Below are 23925 nucleotides of genomic sequence, written 5' to 3'. Positions count from 1 at the left end.
CATGATATGGCCTTAATGTACCATTTTAACATTATACTCTAGTACTCCTCATTTCATGTTTTCCTTTCAATACAAACTGAATCACTGACATTTCCTGAAACCCAAAAGGTACTTTCCCAAATCTATGACTTTTTTCATGTAATTCCCTCTTCTCAGGATGTCATCTCCATGCCACATCACAATACCATATATTGAAATTCTCACTTTTCAAAGTCCACGTCAGTTCCTATCTCCTCAATAAAGCTTTCCTTGATCTGCCAGCAGAAATTAATTTCTTTTCTCTTCTATTCCCAAAGCACATCGCCTGTTCCTCTTTTATGACAGACAACACATTGCTTTGCATCATGTTTTATGTGTTTGCCACTTTCCCCTATTAGACGGTAAGCACCTATAAGAAATGTGACAATGTCTTACCCAGTTGTGTATTTCTCATAGTACTTGGCATGAAGATTTAATGTGTATGAATAATAATTACTACTAAAAACCAATAATTACTATTTGTTAAGTACTTACCATTAGCACTCAACTATGGTAAGTGCTTAACATGTAAAATATAATTTTTTTTTACAATAACCCTATAAGAAGTGATCAATAGGGGCGCGTGGGTGGCTCGGTCAGTTAAGCAACCGACTTCAGCTCAGGTCATGATCTTGCAGTTCGTGTGTTCAAGTCCTGCATGGGGCTTTGTGCTGACAGTTCATAGCCTGGAGCCTGCTTTGGATTCTGTGTCTCCTTCTCTCTGCCCCTCCCCCACTCACACTCTCTCTCTCCATCAAAAATAAATAAACATTAAAAAAAATTTAAAAAAAGAAGTGATCAATAAATCTCTACTCTATGATGAGGAAACCGAAGCAAAGCAAAGTATTAGATTGAACTGTATGAAATTGTTTCTATTTGATCAACATTGACCTATAAAAATGACAATTTCAAATGATTTCACATAATAAAATGTTTTTAATCATTATTGCTAATCCATTTCATGTAAGAAGTTCAAGACCATCTGAACCATATTTTAGAGTAATCCTAGACCACAATATTTCCATACGTGATATTCAAAGAAAAGATACTTTCAGGTTTTTTTTAGGTTGGAAAAATACGAATTTTGAATCTTTTATGGTTATTTTTTCCAATATGACCAAAGTAGATAAAATTATTTCCAATTCATTACTCATTTAAATACTATACTTCATGAAAATATTTAATATTTCACAACTGTAGAACCAATTTTAGAACTGAGGATCAGCTAGAAACCAGGTATTCATTTTTCAGTTTATAACTTCCTTCATAGACTTCATGCATTAATAGACCTGAATTATTTTGTTTTCTGAGAGGAAATAGAAAATTTTGTTTTAAAGATGCCATAAACAAAACACAAATACCCCAATATTTTGATGAAAATTCAATGTGAGTGGCTATAAAGTGGTGTGAGAAGAGTTTAAGAGAGTTATTTCAGTTTTATAAGCAAATCAGTTCATCTTACCTGGTCATGTATATGGCTTAATCCACCATGGTACAACTCATTTCCAGTGTTTGTAGAAATTGAATCAGTTCCCGTGATGATTTGGATTTGTTGGCTAGAAGGGGATTGTTGGCAGTGTGGAGAGTGGATGATCTGGGGCTGTTGGACAATGTGATGATGGCATTGAACCTGTGGATAGCATTCCTAAAAAAACATATACATGCCAAAATAGCCACTGAGAATAAAAATTACTAATCAAGAAAACCCACTGAATCTGTTTTTTAAAATTTAATGTGTTCTTTCACAAGATAATTCAAATCCTAGGATATATAGTTTTAATATGTGATATATTGTTTTTTTAAATTATTTCATTGGGAGAAAATGTATTGAATTCTATTTTGTTTGATCAGGTGGCAGTGACCATCCAAATACTTACTTAAATTGGCCAAGGAATTGCATGTTCTGGTTAAATTAATATTCCAGCTATACTTAACACTAAAACTATAATGAATATTAATATTAACTATTCTTTGATAATTCACCAGGCATTTCAGGATCTAATTTCATAATAATATTATCATACTGAAGATTTAGATGTAAATAATATTAGAAAATAATATAATGTAGTGATTTCAATTTCAGGAAGCATATTAGAATCACAGTGGGGCAGGCAAAATTCTTATGCTTATGAAAATCAAGCATGAATTAAGAAAAAAGCTTGGAAAACAGTGACTGAAGCTCCAGATCCAGAAAACAGGTATTCTAACTCTGATTCTACCACTTACTCTGTGATCTTGGGAAACTGTGTATGCAATCTTTATGAGCCTCAATTTCCTCATTTGCAAATGTTGAGATAATATGTGTCTCATTGGACTGCTATGAGGAGTAAATGAACTGATGTTTATAAAATGCCTAGTACAATGTAGGTGGATAATAAATATTTATTATTATTATTATTATATTATTTCTTTATCATTGTCACCTTCAACTTAATCATCATCCACCCCACAAATTTCTCAGGTAGAAAAAAATCACTGAGGTCCAGAGAAGTAAGATGATTTACTTGTAATGCCACGACTAATTCATGGGAAAATTGGGATTGGAACTCATGATTTCTAGTTCAGAGTTCTTTCAAAATATAAGGTTGAATTTTTACTGTCCTCAAAATAGTCTAGAGTTGTTTTTAAACTATATCTTTGTTATCTGCTTGTGTTTTGTTTTGTTTTGTTTTGTTTTGTTTTGTTTCTGAGAAAGTATAGATCCCAGAGTAAGAAAGGATATCTGGTTGTTTCAGTTTTGTGGATTTCAGGCATACTTGCATTTCCTATATTATTTTGTTATTATTCTACTTTAATAACAGTCATCTGAACACCAGTTTTCAAAGAAAAACATACTCTATTTTGAATCATAATGCTACATTAATGTGCATGCATTTACTTTGAAAGTATAAATTCAATGCTCTATTTCCTTTTGACAGTGGAAAGCTGACCTGCATTAATATAGTAAACCACTTCAAATTTTATGTTTTTTATGTGGAACAATTTTCAAATGATATTAAATTAAAAAAGCAAGATGCACAAGAATGAATATACTTTGCTACCTTTTGTATAACATTTTAAAATAAACATATGTGTATTTTTACAAATATACATAACTGCTTTTAAATGCATAAAGCAAAACTCTTTTAAGGGTGACTGCCCCCAGCAAGAGGAACTGAGAGACAAGGGTGTTAGTATAGAGAGGCTTTTTTTTTTCACTGTGTACATTTTTTATTCTCTTTTTACACTCTTTTTGTACCTTTTTATACTTTTTATTTTTGAAAATTTTAACATGTACACAAATTATCTTTTTTATGTGTACAAAAATTATTTTTAAAGAAAGAAAAATACATAGAGAAACATATTTTACAAATAGAAATTACTTTCGTAGTCGTTGGTAATAAAGATCACAGAATCATTTCATAGAATCATTTTCTCTAGGATCTTTTCAAGTGCAACTCACTTTATAAATATGCTAGCACTAAGATCTCTACAGTTTAGAAGTCAGGCTATGTACTATCAACCATTTCTGTACAAATTGTGTGGTGAATGTATTATCTATTCTTTTATGTTATAAAATATCTTCATACATTGTATTAGAATAAAGTCACTGTGACAGTCTGAGAAAAACTTCACCCAGTGGGAAACTTATACACTACTGAAATAGAATTCCTCCTGAAAACAAAATTAATGTGTTCCTTAAAAAGCAAGTTAAGAAACACTTTGAAGGACACATCAATACAGAACAATAAACAAAGCAAAACTCATTTTTCAATCATCTTCCTTTCTTAATATATCAGTTGACTCTTGAATAGAATGCTGACAGTCTCTCCATCTGGGTTGTCTTGTGGTTTCCCTGAGCCTGTCTGGCCTCTGAACCACTCATTAGTATCATTGAAGTCTTAGACAACTTTCAGTTTTCAATTCTCATACCTGACTACTGTTATTGTTCTAAAACAAGATATTCATACATTACTCATACTTTTGAAGTGTACCACAAGGTCAATTTTTAATGTACAAAATCTCAAACATTTCTGATTTATTATATGTTTTGTAATCTTTGATAGAGGAAAAAATACACAGAGTACAATTCATATGAACTGGATAATTATCTTGTAACTGGTACCAATTTACCACCCTTCCATGACAAAGATCTCTTTTTTGGTCAGGTCTCATCTCTTAAGAACTAGTGCTATTTGAACTAGTCTCATGTGATATTAAACCATTTCATCCAAACTCTGGCTTTATCCAGCTTGTCTTACATCTCTATCCAGCATCTCTATCACTGAGGAAACTCAACTAGGTCAAAAAGTTGTAGTTTGTTCCATATATATGGTTCCTTTTACCTTGGGAAGTCTGCCATGGCAGTTCCAAAACTCCCAAGTCATTTAAGTCATTACTAAAAAAATGGGCATAAAAAAGTAAATATTCAAATTGATAATAAGTAATAGTAGTGTTCTTTCAAAGGAGTTCTTTAATTGTTCCAGATTTATAGCAATAATAATGTACAGGATATTCAATCTTTTCCTCTAGGAACCAAGACTTAGAAAATCTTTATCCTTTTTGAGACAAGAAATTAGAAGGAACCTGAAATGATGCATCTCAAACATTTCTTATTATGTAAAATGTGTCAAACTTATTGTTTTGTCAGTCCAGTTGGACAAAGGAGAGATGTTATAAATTTATAGCTTGAGGAAAGTGCCCCTTGAAGAACTGACACATTTGATGAAATTTTTCTATTTGGCATCATAATATCCAGAAATATTCTGCTGTTCTTCTGAAAGATAGGAGTTCAATACATACTATACCATACCCTCTAATATATCCAATATTCCAAGCAGACCAAAGTCTTAAAGGTTTGGATGTTTATGATTCTGACAGTTTACACTATTTTATTTTTAATGAGCATCAAATAAGTAATAATGGATTAATTCCTATGAATCTTGTAATAAGTACCCATAAATGCTTATAAAAAGAAGATGTGTTCTCATGCCAAGAGAATTAAAAAGAATTTAGTATATTTTAATGTTTAATTTGTATATGAGAAAAATAATTTTGTGATAAAAATTTATTTGATATTATTTCACTGTCTGTTGTAGGTTAAATTGTGCTGCTCCCACAAAAAGCGTATGTTAAAGTCTTAACCCTTATACCTCAGAAAGTGACCTTGTTTAGAAACAGATTTTTTTTTATGAAATAAGACCTTTATAGAATTAAGAAGTTAACACAAGTCATTTGCATGGCTCCTAATCAAATATGACTGGTATCATCATAAAAAGGGACAATCTGTACACAAAGACAGACATGCACAGACAGAAGATGATATGACAACATACAGGGAGGATGTCATGTGAAGATGGAAGATTAAAGTTATGCATCTACAAACCAAGGAATGCCTAAAGTCACAAGAATCTAGGAGATAGGCATAGAAGAGCTCCTTACCTAAAGGCTACAGAAGGGACCATGGCCTTGCCAAAACCATGATTTCATACTTCTGGTCCCCGAACTATGAGACAATGAATTTTTGTTGTTTTAAGCCATCAGACTGTGGTACTTTGTTACAGCAGCCTTAAGAAATTGATACACTCTTCTAGTTCAAGCATGTCCAAGAAACAAGTCCCAGGCTTTGTCTGGGCTGGAGACGCTTTGTATCCACTGAGAAGATCAATGTAAAACCTCTGCTGGTTACAGTAAAAGCTCTGCTTGAAGGAATGGTAGCTCTATATGCCATGAAACTACCATTGCCCTGCTAGTTTTAAATGTTATATACTTGGTCTCTCAGTCAAATTTAATTAAAATTTTAAAATGTGACTTGAACTTTAGTTTTCTAGAATTTTATAGTATTTTACATATATGCTCATACATATTTTTCATTTGTTCATTGAAAATTCACTTTGTATTAAGTGAATTAAGAAAAAGTTATAATGTTTTAAATTATAATTTTTGTGAAAGCAGTTTGAAAGAAACATACAAAGGTTTGGGGTATCTGTATTAAATTCAGATTCTACCACTAATTTTTCTATGTGACTTGACATATTTTTACCTGAGTTTCCCTTTCAGTAAAATAGGGACAATAATACTTCACATGAGAAAATGAATATGAAAGTGTTAAGGATGATCTGAAGGGCTGTAGACATAATAAGGTATTATGACTCATAGTGATCTTGCTTAGCACTTGACAATTGAGTGTCATTTTAACTCTATTAAAATACTCATGATTCAAAAGTATACAGTTAATAAGCTTTAAAACAGATTTTACATACCTGATCCATATTTAGCTTCTCTACTTTTCTTATTGTTTTTTCATAAATAACATTGTTTCCTGGGAAGAAATGGCCTCCTCTTAGGAATGGAGAAAGTGGTTCCTATAAAGACAGTAATGACTGTGTTTTGTTTTGAAAGGTACCTTTTCAGAGAAACCTTAACTTAAGCAAATATCTAGTATCTAATAAAATCTGACTTAGTGGCAGACTTTAGGAGAGTGGAATGACATCCCAATAAGGTTTTGAGAGATGTAAGGAAAAACCATAAAGATAGTCTATTTTCTCAAACATAGCAATCTGGATTCTCTTACTACATTTTAGGCTTAGCAGTGTTTTAAGAGAAATTGGAAGGAGGTGAGAAAGATATTTTTTTTTGTTTGTTTCTGAGACAAGATATAATGAGTTTCCTCTGAAGTAGACAGGCCTGAGGTCAACTTCATTTAAGTTGAGTTCACTGGCAAGTTTCTTTCTATGCAAAAGTATTATTGGAGAAATGCAAAACAATTCACTACTGAGCTGCAAAGTAGGTAGTAGAACTATATTAAAGATTATTTTTTCCCGGAACTTAGCTTCAGTGATTTTGAAGTGTACAATTCTTACTTGTGATTATAATCAAAGCTAAATCTCTCTGTATAACATATGTTTTGAATACCAAGAACAGAGTAGAGGCTTTAAGAGCCACGTATCCCCATATAATCAACTAAGTTAATGTAGGATTATCCAAGCATTTAAAAGATGTCAGCCAATGAAATAAAGGCTGGTGACAGGTCCAAAATCTGAAAGAAACCAAGGAAGGAGTAGTAAGAATCAGACCAAGAGTTTAAAATAAATGCAATATTACTATATTTCTTTCCCTTCTTTCAGTTTTCATATGAGTCTACTTGTATGGGGGGAGTTGAGGATGTTTTGTTAGAAAGAATAATTGCATTCATTTATTTTTGTAATACAGGGGAACAGTGTGGAAGGAGATTGACTAAGTCTGCTACCAGTTAATGTGTTTAAAACCATTTCAGAATTGGGGTGCCTGGGTGGTTCAGTCGGTTAAGCATCCAACTCTTGGTTTCCACTCAGGCCATGGTCTCAGTTTGTGAGTTCAAGCCCTGTTCTGGGATCTGTGCTGACATTGAGGAGCTTGCTTGGGATTCTCTCTCTCTCTTCCTCTCTCTCTCTCTCTCTCTCTCTCTCAGTCTCTGTCTCAAAATAAATAAATAATTCAACTTAAAAAAATAAAAAGACCATTTCAAAATCAACAAAATATGGTAGCATTTTTGTTATCTGCTATCATGAAAACTCTTAAACACAGTTGGATAAAAACACTGGTTGTTGAGAATGTAAGACACCCTTCAATCCAAAGGTATATACTTCTTGTATTCAAGTTTGAATAAAATGTACTTTAATTAAATGTTCCTGGAATACTTAAGTGAAACAAATATACAAGTGATTAAATTTAGTTAGCTGATGAATTGTTAAATCTAAAGATGGATATATTTAAAAAGATTCCCCTAGAAGCTCTTTTGTGTTTGTTTTTGTAAAAAAAAAAAAAAAACCCTATTTGCAAGCATGTAACACACGTTTATGAGTTTACTATGCACAATATACTTTGCTAAGTGTTACAAGGCATGAATCAAACTTAGATTATTACCACAAGCACTGAATATTGATCAGTATTCATTAAACTATAGCCAGCAGCCTATTTTCATAGTATCTTCAATAAGAATGATATGTAGATTTTTTTAATGTTTGTTTTTATTTTTGACACACACAGAGAGAGACAGAGCATGAGTGGGACAGGGGCAGAGGGAGAGGGAGAGATAGAATCTGAAACAGGCTCCGGGCTCCGAGCTGTCAGCACAGAGCCCAACATGGGGCTTGAACTCACAGACAGCGAGATCATGACCTGAGCTGAAGTCGGACGCTCGACCGACTGAGCCATCCAGGCGCCCCATGAATGGTATTTATATTTTTCAAGGACTGTAAGTGCAAAGAAGGAAGACCAAAACCCTATGGGGACAGCAAAGTCTGAAATATTTACTATTTTGCTCTTTATAGGAAAATTTTGCTGGTGTTTGGTCTGGATGATACATGAACATAAACATACAAGGTAGAAAGAAACAAGTGCCTATAAAAAGTATAGAGAAAGAACTTATAGGATGGAATTCAGAAGAGGAAATATTGAATTCCATCTGGCAGTACTCAGGCTACTTGGATCAGTGGCATTTGAAAAAAGGTTAAGGTGGGCTTTGCATATAAGGAGATGGAAGAGAATGGTATTCCAATTGAAGTCAACAGAATAAGTCATGACACCAAGGCTGTAAAAGTATAAATTATATGTAGGGGACACAATTGGCAGAAGGAACTTGGTTCTGAAAGCAGTGAGAAATCTTTAAATGCTTTTAAACTGGGATGTGAGGTGAATGTAAATCTACTTCAGGAAGATTAGTTGGAGAAAGGAAAGAGTATAGGTGAGGAGACTAGTTAAGAGATTACACTAAATCTCCAAGGATAGTACTTTCCAAAGATGACTCTAAGATCTTAAACCTGAGAAATCTACTATATAACCCATGGTGTCAAAAACAGGAAAAGTTGAGACATATTGAATTTCGTGTGCTCCTGGTAAGAATCTATGTCTGATTCATGTTTTTATTCCTCATAACAGTACATATACAGTGCATAGTAATCCTTTAAACATGTGTTAAACTATTGCAACGAATTAGCAAATAGACTTTTACCTAAATGTGTAGGTAAGCATTCGGGTTATATTGATCTCCAGGACACAGGTGAGTGGAGATTTCATGGCTATAGTTCTAGTTCTAGACTTCAGAAGCATATGCTTAGAAGTTCTTGTTAAAATCATGCAACTTCTGAAAAGTCAAGTGAAGACCAAAGACATAACTACATAAGCCTTAAGAGATATGAGGATCAGAAGAGAAAATTGAAATCAAATTAAGAGAAGAAAAATTTTCAAAAAACAGTAGAAAGGTGAGTGAAGGTATAAATGCTTCAGAGAGGTCAACAGGTGAGAATTCCAAAGCAGATTGGATTTGGACTACTATAGTTCCACTGGATCTGACCACTAAAATTAGTGGAAGAAGGTATCATGGAAAAAAAATTCTGAAGTCATAAAACCTATATTCATTTCTGCCTCTATCACCTACTTGCCATGGAAATGTAAGCAAGTCATTTACCTTCTTTGAGGCTCAGTTTCTTTATAATAGAAATAGTAATGCAGAATACATTATATCAAGCAAAAGAATGTATTTTAAAGTACCTTTAATCTGTGATTTTAATGTACAAAAGACATTGGTTTGCAATAATATAGTAATATAATAATTTGAGAGTGAGAGAGAGTACAAGCAGAGGAAGGGCATAGAGAAAGGGAGACACAGAATCCGAAGTAGGCTCCAGGCTCCAAGTTGTCAGCACAGAGCCCAGCGGAGGGCTCAGACTCACGGACAGCAAGATCATGACCTGAGCCCAAGTCGGCCGCTTAACCAACTGAGCCACCCAGGCGCCCCAGTAATATATTTTTAAGTCCATACTGCTTTTAAAAATTTTTGTAAGAACCTTCTTAGAAATTTTCTAAGATATCAACCTAAAGTATATACAAAAGTATGGGGCACCTGGGTGGCTCAGTTGGTTAAGCGGCTGACTTCGGCTCAGGTCATGATCTCACGGTTCATGGGTTTGAGCCACACATCAGGCTTGTACTGACAGCTCAGAGCCTGGAGCCTGCTTCTCATTCTGTGACTCCCTCTCTCTATGCCTCTCCCCTGCTCATGCTGTCTCTCTCTCTCTCAAAATAAATAAAAACATTAAAAAAATTAAAGTATATACAAAAGTAGGCTTATTGAGGGCAAGGACTGTATCCATCTTGAATACCCCATAGTGAATGAACAGATAACTGGATGAGAAGAGATGATATGAACATTTATCTTAAGGATATAAGCACCTTCTAAGAGGGGAAAACAAATTTATCAAAAGCATGAAAATTTCTCTTGTTCACTGTAAATGCCAAACCATTAATATTTTTAAATTTTTTTTCAACGTTTATTTATTTTTGCGACAGAGAGAGACAGAGCATGAATGGGGGAGGGGCAGAGAGAGAGGGAGACACAGATTCGGAAACAGGCTCCAGGCTCTGAGCCATCAGCCCAGAGCCTGACGCGGGGCTCGAACTCCCGGACCGCGAGATCGTGACGTGGCTGAAGTCAGACGCTTAACCGACTGCGCCACCCAGGCGCCCCTGTATTTTTAAGAAAAAAAATGGTTTAGGTGCTAACAGTGTTGATTCTCTCCAAAATGTGTGTTTGGACTTATTATTTTATATGACTTGCTGAAAAAAAATTCCAAATTAAGGGGACTATTATTTTCCAAAAATGTGTAAAAGAGTACAGCCAAATTTTACTATATTTGAATAAATCATTCTGAGTCAAACAAATAAGAACAATAAATTTAATTAGAAGTCTTAGATTTTTCACAAATGAGCTGTTAGACAGTTTTACTACTTGGGCAGCTTATTTTTTTTATCTGTACATTTGAATTGGTTCTAGATCCACCCTAAAAATTAATAGGTGTCTTCAAATCTGGCTGATCTTATCATTTTAATTGATATTTTTAGAACCTCTGATAGTAGTTCTCACATCTAACAAAGTGCATAATCCCCAGCATCTACTTTGCTGTTCCCAGGCCATGAAACCTTGCTGGAGAAAACTTTAAAATATTTGCTGATTTGGCTCAGTGCAAATTCAAGTTATCTAACTTTAAGAGCCCCTCCAACCTTCATGGTCATACTTCTATTTATTAAATTCTCTATAACTGTGGTTACAATTTTTTTCATTTTCCTTAACTCCCTATGCTCATGTTCCCTCATTCTCCTCAATAAGTAAATTGAGAAAACCAAGATCTATTCAGTGAGATTCCTCCATTTTCCTCCCTACTTCAAATCTCTCTTCAATTTCTATTCCTTCCATTTCATTACCAAGAAAGACATACTATTCCTTTTTTCCTGAAGTCACTTTTCAATCTATACCTGGAATCTTATCCCCTCTTTTCTCTTCCAGAATTGTGTTCCATTTGTACCCTTTCTCTGTGGCATATTTAATCTTATTACTGGTTCTTTCCCTCTGTCTATAAATCTCTCAGATATCCAAGTTTTTCTTTTCTCCTTTAGCTACCATCCCATCTTTCTTTATTTTGGTCAATATCTTTCTTAGAAGAGTAATCCTCACTTATTTCCTCCACTTCTTGATCCATTCACCCATCTACTTTTTCCATCTGGATTTTGCCTCCCAAGTATAAGGAACCTGCTCTCTCAAATATCACCATTAGTTTCTTAATGTTCAAACTCTCTACGGCCATTTGGTCATTTGAGACAGTTGACCACATCCTTTCCCTATTTGTTTCAGTTTCTCTGTGTTCACATTTCTCTCTGACAACTCCTCTGCCCATGAAAGTGGCTCCTTTCTATTTCTGTTAAAGTAGACATTTCTCAAGGTGCTATACCTCAACCCTCTCCATTATCCCTTAGTTTTCTCACTAATTCTCACAGCTACAATGACAATTTACAGAGGAATAATTCCCATGTCTCTATCTCAAATGGGACCTTTCTTCAGGTCATTTTTAACTACCTGTGTCGTCATTTTCTATTCCATGCACCTCAAACACTACTGATTCAAACACATCTCAGGATCTACCGTCTTTTCCATATTTGGTATGAGAAGACCTGAGCAAGTCACACTTATTTAAGCTTTAATTTCCTCATTAGTAAAATGATAGCAGTAACCATGTTAACTGTCAAAATACCTTAAATAACAAAATAAATCCTTTTCTGATTTCCCCAAATCAATGTGTTATCTCCAACTCCTGGAATTTCAATAAGACTTCATCTGTAATTCTCTCATGGTATCTCTCATACACTCTACCATGTATTGTATATAGCTATTTGTGGACATATCTTATTTCCCTTACTGAGAGGAACTGTAAGCTCTTTTGGTATGGGAACCATGTCTTGTTTCCTTTTTTACCCCAATTTAAAGGCTATACTGTGCCTTCCCCACAATGAGAAAATTAATAAAACTGATTAATATCAATTGGATTCTATCTACTGATGGAAAAAACATATATTCTTCATTTCTAGATCAACTTATATACCAGAATGCATAAATCTTTTGAGTAAAATGAAAATAAATGGAAAATCAAGAAGATAAGGAACCACCAAAAATAAAAAAGCTTAACAGAGGGAGAAGAAAATCATAATGAGAGAAGTAGAGTGACATCAGTTTAATTATAGGGAGAAGTGAAGATTAGAGAAGCTGGGAGGTGAAAGAGGATAAAGTTGCCATTTGAGGAGGCTCAGCTTATTATAAATATTGTAATTAAGCCAAAATCTTCTCCTGGGGGAAATTAAAAGAGCAAGCAAAAAAAAAAATATACTTAGATAAATAAAATGGGGAATATATCTAAATAGGATTTTCTTTTTTTGTTTTGTTTTGTTTTTATTTTTTATTATCAAATTTATTGTCAAATTGGTTTCCATAAAACACTCAGTGCTCATCCCAACAGGTGCCCTCTTCAATACTCATCACCCACCCTCCCCTCCCTCCCACCCCCCATCTACCCTCAGTTTGTTCTCAGGTTTTAAGAGTCTCTTATCCTTTGGCTCTCTCCCTTTCTAACCTTTATCTTTTTTCTTTCCTTCCCCTCCCCCCTGGACTTCTGTTAAGTTTCTCAGGATCCACCTAAGAGTTAAAACATATGGTATCTGTCTTTCTCTGTATGACTTATTGCACTTAGCATAACACTCTCCAGTTCCATCCACATTGATACAAAAGGCCCATTTCATTCTTTCTCATTGCCACGTAGAATTCCATTATGTATATAAACCAGAAAGGGCCATATTTCATTCTTTCTCATTGCCATGTAGTACTCCATTGTGTGTGTGTGTGTATATATATATATACCACAATTTCTTTATCCATTCATCAGTTGATGGACATTTAGGCTCTTTCCACAATTTGGCTATTGTTGAGAGTGCTGCTATAAACATTGGGGTACAATGCCCCTAAGCATCAGTACTCCTGTATCCCTTGGGCAAATTCCTAGCAGTGCTATTGCTGGGTCATAGGGTAGGTCTATTTTTAATTGTTTGAGGAACCTCCACACTGTTTTCCAGAGTGGCTGCACCAGTTTGAATTCCCATCAACAGTGCAAGAGGGTTCCCATTTCTCCACATCCTCGCCAGCATCTATAGTTTCCTGATGTGTTCATTTTAGCCACTCTGACTGCTGTGAGGTGGTATCTCAGTGTGGTTTTGATTTGCATTTCCCTGATGAGGAGCGACGTTGAGCATCTTTTCATGTGCCTGTTGGCCATCTAGATGTCTTCTTTAGAGACATGTCTGTTAATGTTTTCTGCCCATTTCTTCACTGGATTATTTGTTTTTCAGGTGTGGAGTTTGGTGACCTCTTTATAGATTTTGGATACTAGCCCTTTGTCTGATATGTCATTTGCAAATATCTTTTCCCATTCTGTTGGTTGCCTTTCAGTTTTGCTGATTGTTTCCTTTGCTGTGAAGAAGCTTTTTATCTTCATGAAGTCCCAATAGTTCATTTTTGCTTTGAATTCCCTTGTCTTTGGAGATGTGTCAAGTAAGAAATTGCTGTGGCTGAGGTCAGAAAGGTTTTTCCTCTAGGGTTTTGATGGTTTCCTGTCTCACATTCAGGTCTTTATCCAATTTGAGTTTGTTTTTGTGAATGGTGTGAGAAAGTGGTCTAGTTTCAATCTTCTGCATGTTGCTGTCCAGTTCTCCCAGCACCATTTGTTAAAGAGACTGTCTTTTTTCCATTGGATATTCTTTCCTGCTTTGTCAAAGATTAGTTGGCCATACTTTTGTGGGTCCAATTCTGGAGTCTCTATTCTATTCCATTGGTCTGTGTGTCCGTTTTTGTGCCAATACCATTCTGTCTTGATGATTACAACTTTGTAGTAGAGGCTAAAGTCTGGGATTGTGATGCCTCACGCTTTGTTCTTCTTCTCAAATATTACTTTGGCTATTCGGGGTCTTTTGTGGTTCCATACAAATTTTAGGATTGCTTGTTCTAGATTCAAGAAGAATGCTGGTGCAATTTTGATTGGGATTGCATTGAATGTGTAGATCGCGTTGGGTGGTATTGACATTTTGACAATATTAATTCTTGCAATCCATGAGCACGGAATGTTTTTCCATTTCTTTATATCTTGTTCAATTTCCTTCATAAGCTTTCTACAGTTTTCAGCATACAGACCTTTTACATCTTTGGTTAGGTTTATTTCTAGGTATTTTATGCTTCTTGGTGCAATTGTGAAAGGGATCTGTTTCTTTATCTGTATTTCTGTTGCTTTATTATTAGTGTATAAGAATGCAACTGATTTCTGTACATTCATTTTGTATCCTGCGACTTTGCTAAATGCATGTATCAGTTCTAGCAGACTTTTGGTGGAGTATATCAGATTTTCCATGTATAATATCATGTCATCTGCAAAAAGTGAAAGCTTGACTTCGTCTTTGCCAATTTTGATGACTTGGATTTCCTTTTGTTGTCTGATTGCTGATGCTAGAACTTCCAACGCTATGTTAAACAACAGCGGTGAGAGTGGACATCCCTGTCCTGTTCATGATCTCAGGGGGAAAGCTCTCAGTTTTTCCCCATTGAGGATGATATTAGCTGTGGGCTTTTCATAAATGGCTTTTATGATCTTTAAGTATGTTCCTTCTATCCCGACTTTCTAGAGGGTTTTTATTAAGAAAGGATGCTGAATTTTGCCAAATGCTTTTTCTGCATCGATTGACAGGATCATATGGTTCTTATCTTTTCTTTGATTAATGTGATGTATCACATTGATTGATTTGCGAATGTTGAACCAGTCCTGCATCCCAGGAATGAATCCCACTTGATCATGGTGAATAATTCTTTTCATATGCTGTTGAATTCGATTTGCTAGTATCTTATTGAGAATTTTTGCATCCATATTCATCAGGGATATTGGCCTGTAGTTCTCTTTTTTTACTGGGTCTCTGTCTGGTTTAGGAATCAAAGTAATACTGGCTTCATAAAATGAGTCTGGAAATTTGCTTTCTTTTCTATTTTTTGGAATAGCTTGAGAAGGATAGGTATTATTTCTCTTTGAATGTCTGGTAGAATTCCCCTGGGAAGTGTCCTGGACACTTATTTCTTGGGAGATTTTTGATAACTGATTCAATTTCTTAGCTGGTTATGGGTCTGTTCAAGCTTTCTATTTCTTCCTGTTTGAGTTTTGGAAGTGTGTGGGTGTTTAGGAATTTGTCCATTTCTTCCAGGTTGTCCAGTTTGTTGGCATATAATTTTTCATAGTATTCCCTGATAATTGCTTGTATTTCTGAGGGATTGGTTATAATAATTCCATTTTCATTCATAATTTTATCTATTTGGGTCACCTCCCTTTTCTTTTTGAGAAGCCTGGCTAACGGTTTATCAATTTTGTTTATTTTTTCAAAAAACCAACTCTTAGTTTTGTTGATCTACTCTATAGATTTTTTAGGTTCTATATTGTTTATTTCTGCTCTGATCGTTATTATTTCTCTTCTTCTGCTGGGTTTGGGGTGTCTTTGCTGTTCTGCTTCTCGTTCCTTTAAGTGTGCTGTTAGATTTTTTATTTGGGATTTTTCTTGTTTCTTGAGGTAGGCCTGCATTGCAATTATTTTCCTCTCAGGACTGCCTTCGCTGCATCCCAAAGCGTTTAGATTGTTGTATTTTCATTTTCATTTGTTTCCATATATTTCTTAATTTCTTCTCTAATTGCCTGGTTGTCCTATTCCTTCTTTAGTAGGGTGTTCTTTAACCTCCATGCTTTTGGAGGTTTTCCAGACTTTTTCCTGTGGTTGATTTCAAGCCTCATCGCATTGTGGTCTGAAAGTATGCCTGGTATGATCTCAATTTTTTATACTTATGAAGGGCTGTTTTGTGACCCAGTATGTGATCTATATTGGAGAACGTTCCATGTGCACTCAAGAAGAAAGTATATTCTATTGCTTTGGGATGCAGAGTTCTAAATATATCTGTCAAGTCCATCTGATCCAATGTTTCATTCAGGGCCCTTGTTTCTTTATTGATCCTGTGTCTAGATAATCTATCCATTGTTGTAAGTGGGGTCTTAAAGTCCCCTGTAATTACCACATTCTTATCAATAAGGTTGCATATGTTTGTGATTGTTTTGGGGGCTCCCGTATTCGGAGCATAGACATTTATAATTGTTAGCTCTTCCTGATGGCTAGACCCTGTAATTATTATATAATGCCTTTCTTCATCTCTTGTTGCAGCCTTTAATTTAAATTGTAGTTTGTCTGATATAGTATGGCTACTCCAGCTTTCTTTTGACTTCTAGTAGCACAATAGATAGTTCTCCCTCCCCTTACTTTCAATCTGAAGGTGTCCCCAGGTCTAAAATGAGTCTCTTGTAGACAGCAAATAGATGGGTCTTTTTTTTTTTTATCCATTCTGATACCCTATGTCTTTTGGTTGGAGCATTTAGTCCATTTACATTCAGTGTTATTATAGAAAGATATGGGTTTAGAGTCATTGTGATGTCTGTAAGTTTCATGCTGTTAGTGATGCCTCTGGTACTTTGTCTCACAGGATCCCCTGTAGGATCTCTTATAGGACTGGTTTAGTGGTGATGAATTCCATCAGTTTTTGTTTGTTTGGGAAGACCTTTATCTCTCCTTCTTTTCTAAATGACAGACTTGCTGGATAAAGGATTCCTGGCCGCATATTTTTTTGCTCATCACATTGAAGATTTCCTGCCATTCTTTTCTGGCCGGCCAAGTTTCAGTAGATAGATCCGTTACTAGTCTTATTGGTGTCCCTATATATGTTAGAGCACGTTTATCTCTAGCTGCTTTCAGAATTTTCTCTTTATCCTTGTATTTTGCCAGTTTCACTATAACATATCGTGCTGAAGATCGAGTCAAGTTACGTCTGAAGGGAGTTCTCTGTGCCTCTTGGATTTCAATGCCTTTTTCCTTCCCCAGTCCAGGGAAGTTCTCAGCTATTATTTCTTTAAGTACACCTTCAACACCTTTCACTCTCTCTTCCCCTCTGGAATCCCAATTATGTATATATTATTGCGTTTAATTGTGTCTCTTAGTTCTCTAATTCTCTCTCATATGCCTAGATTTTTTTATATCTCTTTTCCTCAGCTTCCTCTTTTTCCATAATTTTAGTCTAATTCACCTATTCTCTCTTCTTCTTCAATCCTAGCTGTGGTTGCTTCCCTTTTATTTTGCAGCTCATTTATAGCTTTTTTTAGGTCCTCCTGACTGTTTCTTAGTCCCTTGATCTCTGTAGTAATAGATTCTCTGCTGTCCTCTATACTTTTTTCAAGCCCAGGATTAATTTCATGACTATTACTTTAAATTCATTTTCTGTTACATTGCTTAAATCATTTTTTGATCAGTTCATTAGCTGTTGCTGCTTTCTGGAGTTTCTTTTGAAGAGAATTCTTCTGTTTCATCATTTTGCATAGTTCCTGGAGTGGAGTGGTATGGAACTGCAGGCACTTCCCCTGTGCTGTTTTGAATAACTTTCGTTGGTGGGTGGGGCTGCAGTCAGACCTGATGTCTGCCCCCAGCCCACTGCTGGGGCCACAGTCAGACTGGTGTGTACTTTATCTTACCCTCTCCCAGGGCAGGACTCACTGTTGAGTGCTTTGGCCCTGTCTGGGCTACTTGCACACTGCCAGGCTTGTGGTGCTGCTTCGATTGGATCTGGCGTATTAGCTGGGGTGGATCGGCAAGGTGCACAGGGGTGGGAGGGGCAGACTCAGTTCACTTTGCTTTCAGTGGTCCACTTCAGCAGGGTCCCTGTGGCACCAGGAAGGAGGCAGACCCGTCGGAGGGATGGATCCACAGAAGCACAGTGTTGGGTGTTTGTGCGGTACAAGTAAGTTCAGTGATGGGAACTGGTTCCCTTTGGGATTTTGGCTGGGGGATGGGTGAGGGAGATGACGCTGATGAGCATCTTTGTTCCCCACCAAACTGAGCTCTGTCCTCCAGGGCTCAGCAACTCTCCCTCCAGTTGTCCTCTAGCCCTTCCGCTCTTGGAGCAGAGCTGTTGACTTATAACATTCCAGATGTTAAGTCCTGATTGCTGTCAGAACTCACGGAGTCTGGCCCTTCTGCTTTTGCAAGCCAGACTCAGGGGCTCCACCTTGCCGGGCAGGCTGCCCCTCCCCGCCTTGGCTCCCTCCCGCCAGTCCGTGTAGCGCACACCACCTCTCTGCCCTTCCTGCCCTCTTCCGTGGGCCTCTTGTCTACGCTTGGCTCTGGAGAGTCTGTTCTGCTAGTCTTCTGGTCATTTTCTGGGTTATTTAGGCAGATGCGGGTGGAATCTAAGTGGTCAGCAGCACAAGGTGAGCCCAGCGTCCACCTATGCTGCCATCTTCCTCTGTGGAATCCTGCATGCAGTCACGAGGACCATCCTAATGATCTTAACACCACATGGCTGCTCAGGGCTGTGTCTCTAAATAAGATTTTCAAGCTGTTCTGCAAAACCAGTTAGACTATTTTTGTGCACGAAGCATGGGGGTTAAAATTTGTTTTATTCCTCAATAGTAGAAAGAGTTAAAAGTTTTAAAATAATCATTACCCTTTGTTGGATGTTTTCCCTGAGAAACTATTTGCTTCTTTGTAGTTGAACAGAGCCATAATAATAAGCCTTTACAGGAGCAGGCCAAGTGTTACAAATAAGTTATGTATTTGTATACATACTTCTAATTTCTCTGCCTTTGTATCACACTGTCACTGGGGATGAGGAGGGGAGGTGGTATGTAGATGAGTCTCTGGAGCTTAATTCACCTACATCCTCAATTGTCCTTAATTTGCAAATGTAACTCTTCCAGATCTGCATTGTTCAATTTCTGTTCTCCCTCTGTTGCTTTGTAACTGAATGGTTTAGGGCTAGTTAACAGCTTAAATTTCAAGGAGGTTGAGGGTTTGTTTTGTCCACTACTCTATCCCTAGTTCTTGGGGGCAATTCTTAGGACATAGTAAGCAATCGATGAATATTAATTGAATGAATAAGTGAACTTGCCTGTGCTCCTGTTTTCTCGCCTTCTTTGAATTAAATGGGATAAAATATGTAAATTTCCTAGCAAGGAGTGTATACCCAATAAAGATTAACTCTTCCCTTTCTGCATTAACTAAAGAGTAAGAATTTATCAAAAGTCACATAAGAAATCACTGGCATAGTGGAGTGGAGTCCAAATTATTTTATATTTAAAAATTACTCTCTGAATATATACTATGTAAACACTGAAATTCCCATATTAAGAAAAAAAAGTGCTATCAAAAATAATTCTTTGAAAGCCAGGGATATCAAGTGCAATATGCATCCAAGTATACATGTCTCCCAGTTTGTGTGTGAAAGAAAAAAAAAAAGAGAAAGAGGGAAGAAGGGGAAGGGGTAAAGTGGCCATGTTGTAGAAAAATGCACACTCTCATCTTCCAAGCCCTCTTTATGTCTCTCTTCCCCAACATACTTTTTAGATATATTGTTTAAACATTTGATTGTGCATAAGAAGGCACAAGTAACTGCTATACTGTAATCACATTCTCTTTTGGTATTTACATATATATGTGACAACTAAAGCAAATGTTCAAAATAATCATCCCCCCATCACAGAGCTTGCATGCTCATATGTTAACGCATGGACACATGTGCAACTAACTTCTTTTGTAGCTGAACAGACATGAGAAAATGATTTTAAAATAAAGAAGAGGGGAGATAGATAGAAGCAGAAAAATAGTGCACCCCCGCCATCCATACACCTAGACATATTAAGTGTGTTACCCTAATTTAATCCTTTGCTTTCCACAGCTGAAGCAAATAATTGATTTTGTTTTGTGAGATAGGGGAGGATTCTTTCTTGTAATAGTGGAGAAGTAAAATAAAGAGAAAAGCAAATAATTGCTGTATTATTATCTGGGGCACACTTTCTATTTGTGAAACTTTGTCCTTATAACCCCATAGAACCTCCTGTTGCAGCTAAAGAAGGCTTGTTTATGGTTTTGTGTGTGTTGAGGAAGGCTTTTTACCGTGGGAAAAAAGTTTTCTTAATTTTCTCCTCAAATGAGATAGAAGAAATAAAATAAGATAAAAACAGAGAGGGAGGCAAAGCATAAGAGACTCAACTTTAGAGAAGAAACTGAGGGTTGCTGGAGGGGAGGTGGCCGGGGGGGGGGGGGGGCTAAATGGGTGATGGGCATCAAGAGGGCACTTGTTGGGATGAGCACTGGGTGTTATATGTAAGTGGCGAATCACTACATTACATTAATCAAAGCCAAAGTAATCAAAGTATTTGATTACATTAATCAAAGCCAAAGTATTGGCTTCTCCTGAAGCCAATACTACACTATATGTTAACTAATATGAATTTAAATAAAATAAAATAAAATAAAATAAAATAAATAAATAAATAAAATAAAATTTAAATAAAATCTTGGAAGAAAAAAATGAGATAGAAAATAATATCTTAGTGTGTAAAATATAAAGTTATATATCTTAGTAGAAAATATAACAATATAATTTTCAAAAGATCTTATTGCTAGCAACAAAAGTTCATAATATAGGCAACAAAGTCATGGAGACACTTTTGAACTTTTGACTTTTCATTTTCTTTTTCCTATCCCATGTCTCAATGGCATATCTAAATAAAGACTCCAATCCCCGATGTAACAGCTGATAATTTTTATGTGAAGTCTGTGAAAGAAATTTGTCCCTTTTTCCTTTGGTTCAAAGGGCACAAAATCCTTTGTAGCACAAAGGTGGAGCTACAGAAGTAGAAAAACTTTATAACCAAGAATTTCCATGCTGTTTGAAACTGTTGCATCCCTGAATCAGAATATATGAGCACACAGTTGTCTGGAATTAAAAATGACTTTCTGAATAATAATTATTAGTAATTAAATTTAGCTGGAAGAAACATCAACAATCTGATTATAGGGATCTGGTACTGACTCACCTTTCTTGTTTAAGCTATCAACTTCTAAGGAATTATGGGCTGGAACAAAGGTTTCTGTGATATAGCTTACCTGTTCAGGATTTTGTACTATGTATCTCCTAATAGTAGTCTGTGGATATGCAGTGACTTTCACTGTTGGAGAATGGAGTTCCTGGGAAAAAAGGTAAAAGCTGCATATAATTATAGTTGTTTAGTGAACTTGAAGCCATTAATAATAAAGAACAATTTTCAGAGTGAAATTTTAAAAGTCATTTGCATAATGATGACATATGAGTTTACGGTTTGAGTTAATTTCAGTCTTAGAAACATACATGAAAGCATGTGTTTATGTGCTCAGCACTGTGCTAGGTGTTTCTATTATACTCATTTCATGGTAATTCATCACACATTCCAAACTATATATATATATACATACATATATATATACATATATATATATTTTAAGTTTATTTATTTATTTTGAGAGAGATAGAGTGGGGGAGGGGCATAGATAGAGGAGTGAGAAAGAATCCCAAGCACCCAAGCAGGTTCCACGCTGTCAGCACACGTGGGGCTTGATCCTACCAGCAATTGGGACTAAAACCAAGATCCATAATTGACTGAGCCACCCAGGGACCCCAAACTATATTTCATGAGAGTTTCAAAATATTCATTTCATAGTAAATGTTCCCATATGAATAGAAGAAAATATAGCTTAATATTTATTAATTATCCCATATTTTTAAAAATGGAAGGAGATACAAAGAGAAAAATGTGTGTATGTGTGTGCGTGTGTGTGTCCTTAAGCATTTAAATCTACAATGCAGTGGTGGGAGAGGACCATAAATAACATTAAAAGAGAGACAAGAGGCAGGGTGCCTGGATAGCTCAGTCGGTTAAGCATCCAACTTCGCTTAGGCCATGATCTCACAATTTGTGAGTTTGAGTCCTGTGTGGGGCTCTGTGCTGACAGCTCAGAGCCTGGAGTCTGCTTTTGATTCTGTGTCTCACTTTCTGTCCCTCCCCTGCTCATGCTCTCTCTCTGTCTCAAAAATAAACATTAAAAAATTGTAAATAAAAAAAATGAGATAAGGGGCGCCTGGGTGGCTCACTTGGTTAAGTGGTTAAGCATCCAACTCTTGATTTCAGCTTCCATCATCAACTCAGGGTAGTGACATGGAGTCCCACATCAGGCTCCGCACTGGGCCAGGAGCCTGTTTAATGTTCTTTCCCTCCCTCTCCCTCTGCCCCTCCCCAGTTTTCACTCTTTTCTCTGTCTTTAAAAAAAAATTAATTCAAAAAAAGAGACAAAACACTAGAACAAAGTAATTTGTAGACTTTTAATGGAAAAAGGATCAATATCATTAATATAGAATTTTTATACCTCAATAAGAAAAAAAAATTCATACTACTACAAAAATGAGAAAATGGCACAAACATTTATAAAAGAAAAACAAATGGTTAATAGACAGCAAGAATATTCAAAGAATCAAATAAATATAATAAAAGGATACCATATTTTAACTGGACAAAATTTTTATTTATTTTTTTATTTTCTTAATATTTATTTATTTTTGAGAGAGAGACAGAGCATGAGTGAGGGAGGGGCAGAGAGAGTGGGAGACAGAATCCAAAGCTGGCTCCAGGCTCTGAGTTGTCAGCACAAAGCCTGATGTGGGGCTCGAACTCAGTGAGATCATGACCTGAGCTGAAGTCAGACCCTTAACTGACTGAGCCATCCAGGAGCCCCTGGACAAAAATATTTAAATAATAATAGTGATGAAAGTGAAGTAGGAGGAGTGAAATATGTAGCTATTAAAATAATGATTTTAGAAATACAAACTTGCATGAAAAAATCATAACATTATATAATGTTAAGTGAGAAATGAAGATATAAAACTGCATATATAGTATGATCTCAATTCCTTATTTAAATGGAAGAAAACATGAATCTAGCATTTCATGGCTAGTATAGTATCTGTGGGTAAGAGAAGGGATCATGAGTGATTTTTATTTCTTCTTCTTTCCATTTTTTATTGTTCCAAAACGCTCTACAATAAATATATTTTTATTATCAGAATTAAAACACAGTAAAACAAATTTTAAAGCCCTTCATTATGAAAAATAATAGCTAATGTAATTTGCTGACTGTATTTGAATGTAGTGAATAGCTCTACTATTTAATTGGACTTATTTTTCTAAGGCAATCCTATCTTGGTGATCCTGTAAGGCTCTATTTCTATCACTGTTGTAGCCTTCATGCCCCTGCCCTATGTTTTGCTATATATGTGACCCATGCTAGTCTAGGAGCTCTTTGAGAATAGCAATTGGATCTAATGTATCTTTGTACAATATTTGATAGCTCTCAGTAAATGTTTGCTTAATAAATGCATGACTCTAACTGACTTAGCTCTAGGCTAAGCCAAATTGGGAAGTGGTAGACAAACTTTTGATAATCTTGTTTTACATAAGATCACCTTTTCCTTACTGTACTGAACTCTAGAGACCAGTTTTGGCTCTTTGTTCCCTTACTGTGCAAGTTCATACCTTGGTACCTCATCTGGGAAGGTCTGCTTTCTTAGAACACCATCTTTCTCCCTCCTAACCTCCAAAATCCACACCCTTTATACTCCCCTCCTATGCAGTAACAAAT

The 23925-nt window shown here is 35.8% G+C and overlaps 1 protein-coding gene across 2 annotated transcripts in view; it reads right to left on the bottom strand.

Moving 5' to 3' along the window:
- Window positions 1–23925, bottom strand: part of POF1B (POF1B actin binding protein) — an 87402-nt gene that overhangs the window by 46268 nt on the left and 17209 nt on the right. For both annotated transcript variants that reach the window (XM_040467645.1, XM_040467646.1), the window contains exons 3-5: window positions 21364–21444; window positions 6261–6362; window positions 1481–1663 (exon numbers count right to left, since the gene is read on the bottom strand). In XM_040467645.1, coding sequence (XP_040323579.1) covers window positions 1481–1663; window positions 6261–6362; window positions 21364–21444 — 366 coding nt within the window. The remainder of the gene's footprint in view (window positions 1–1480; window positions 1664–6260; window positions 6363–21363; window positions 21445–23925) is intronic.

This window comes from Herpailurus yagouaroundi, unplaced genomic scaffold (assembly GCF_014898765.1).
Source record: "Herpailurus yagouaroundi ecotype Mexico unplaced genomic scaffold, PumYag 67555, whole genome shotgun sequence".
Classification (NCBI taxonomy): Eukaryota; Metazoa; Chordata; class Mammalia; order Carnivora; family Felidae; genus Herpailurus; species Herpailurus yagouaroundi.
This window is presented reverse-complemented; position numbering and strand designations above follow the sequence as displayed.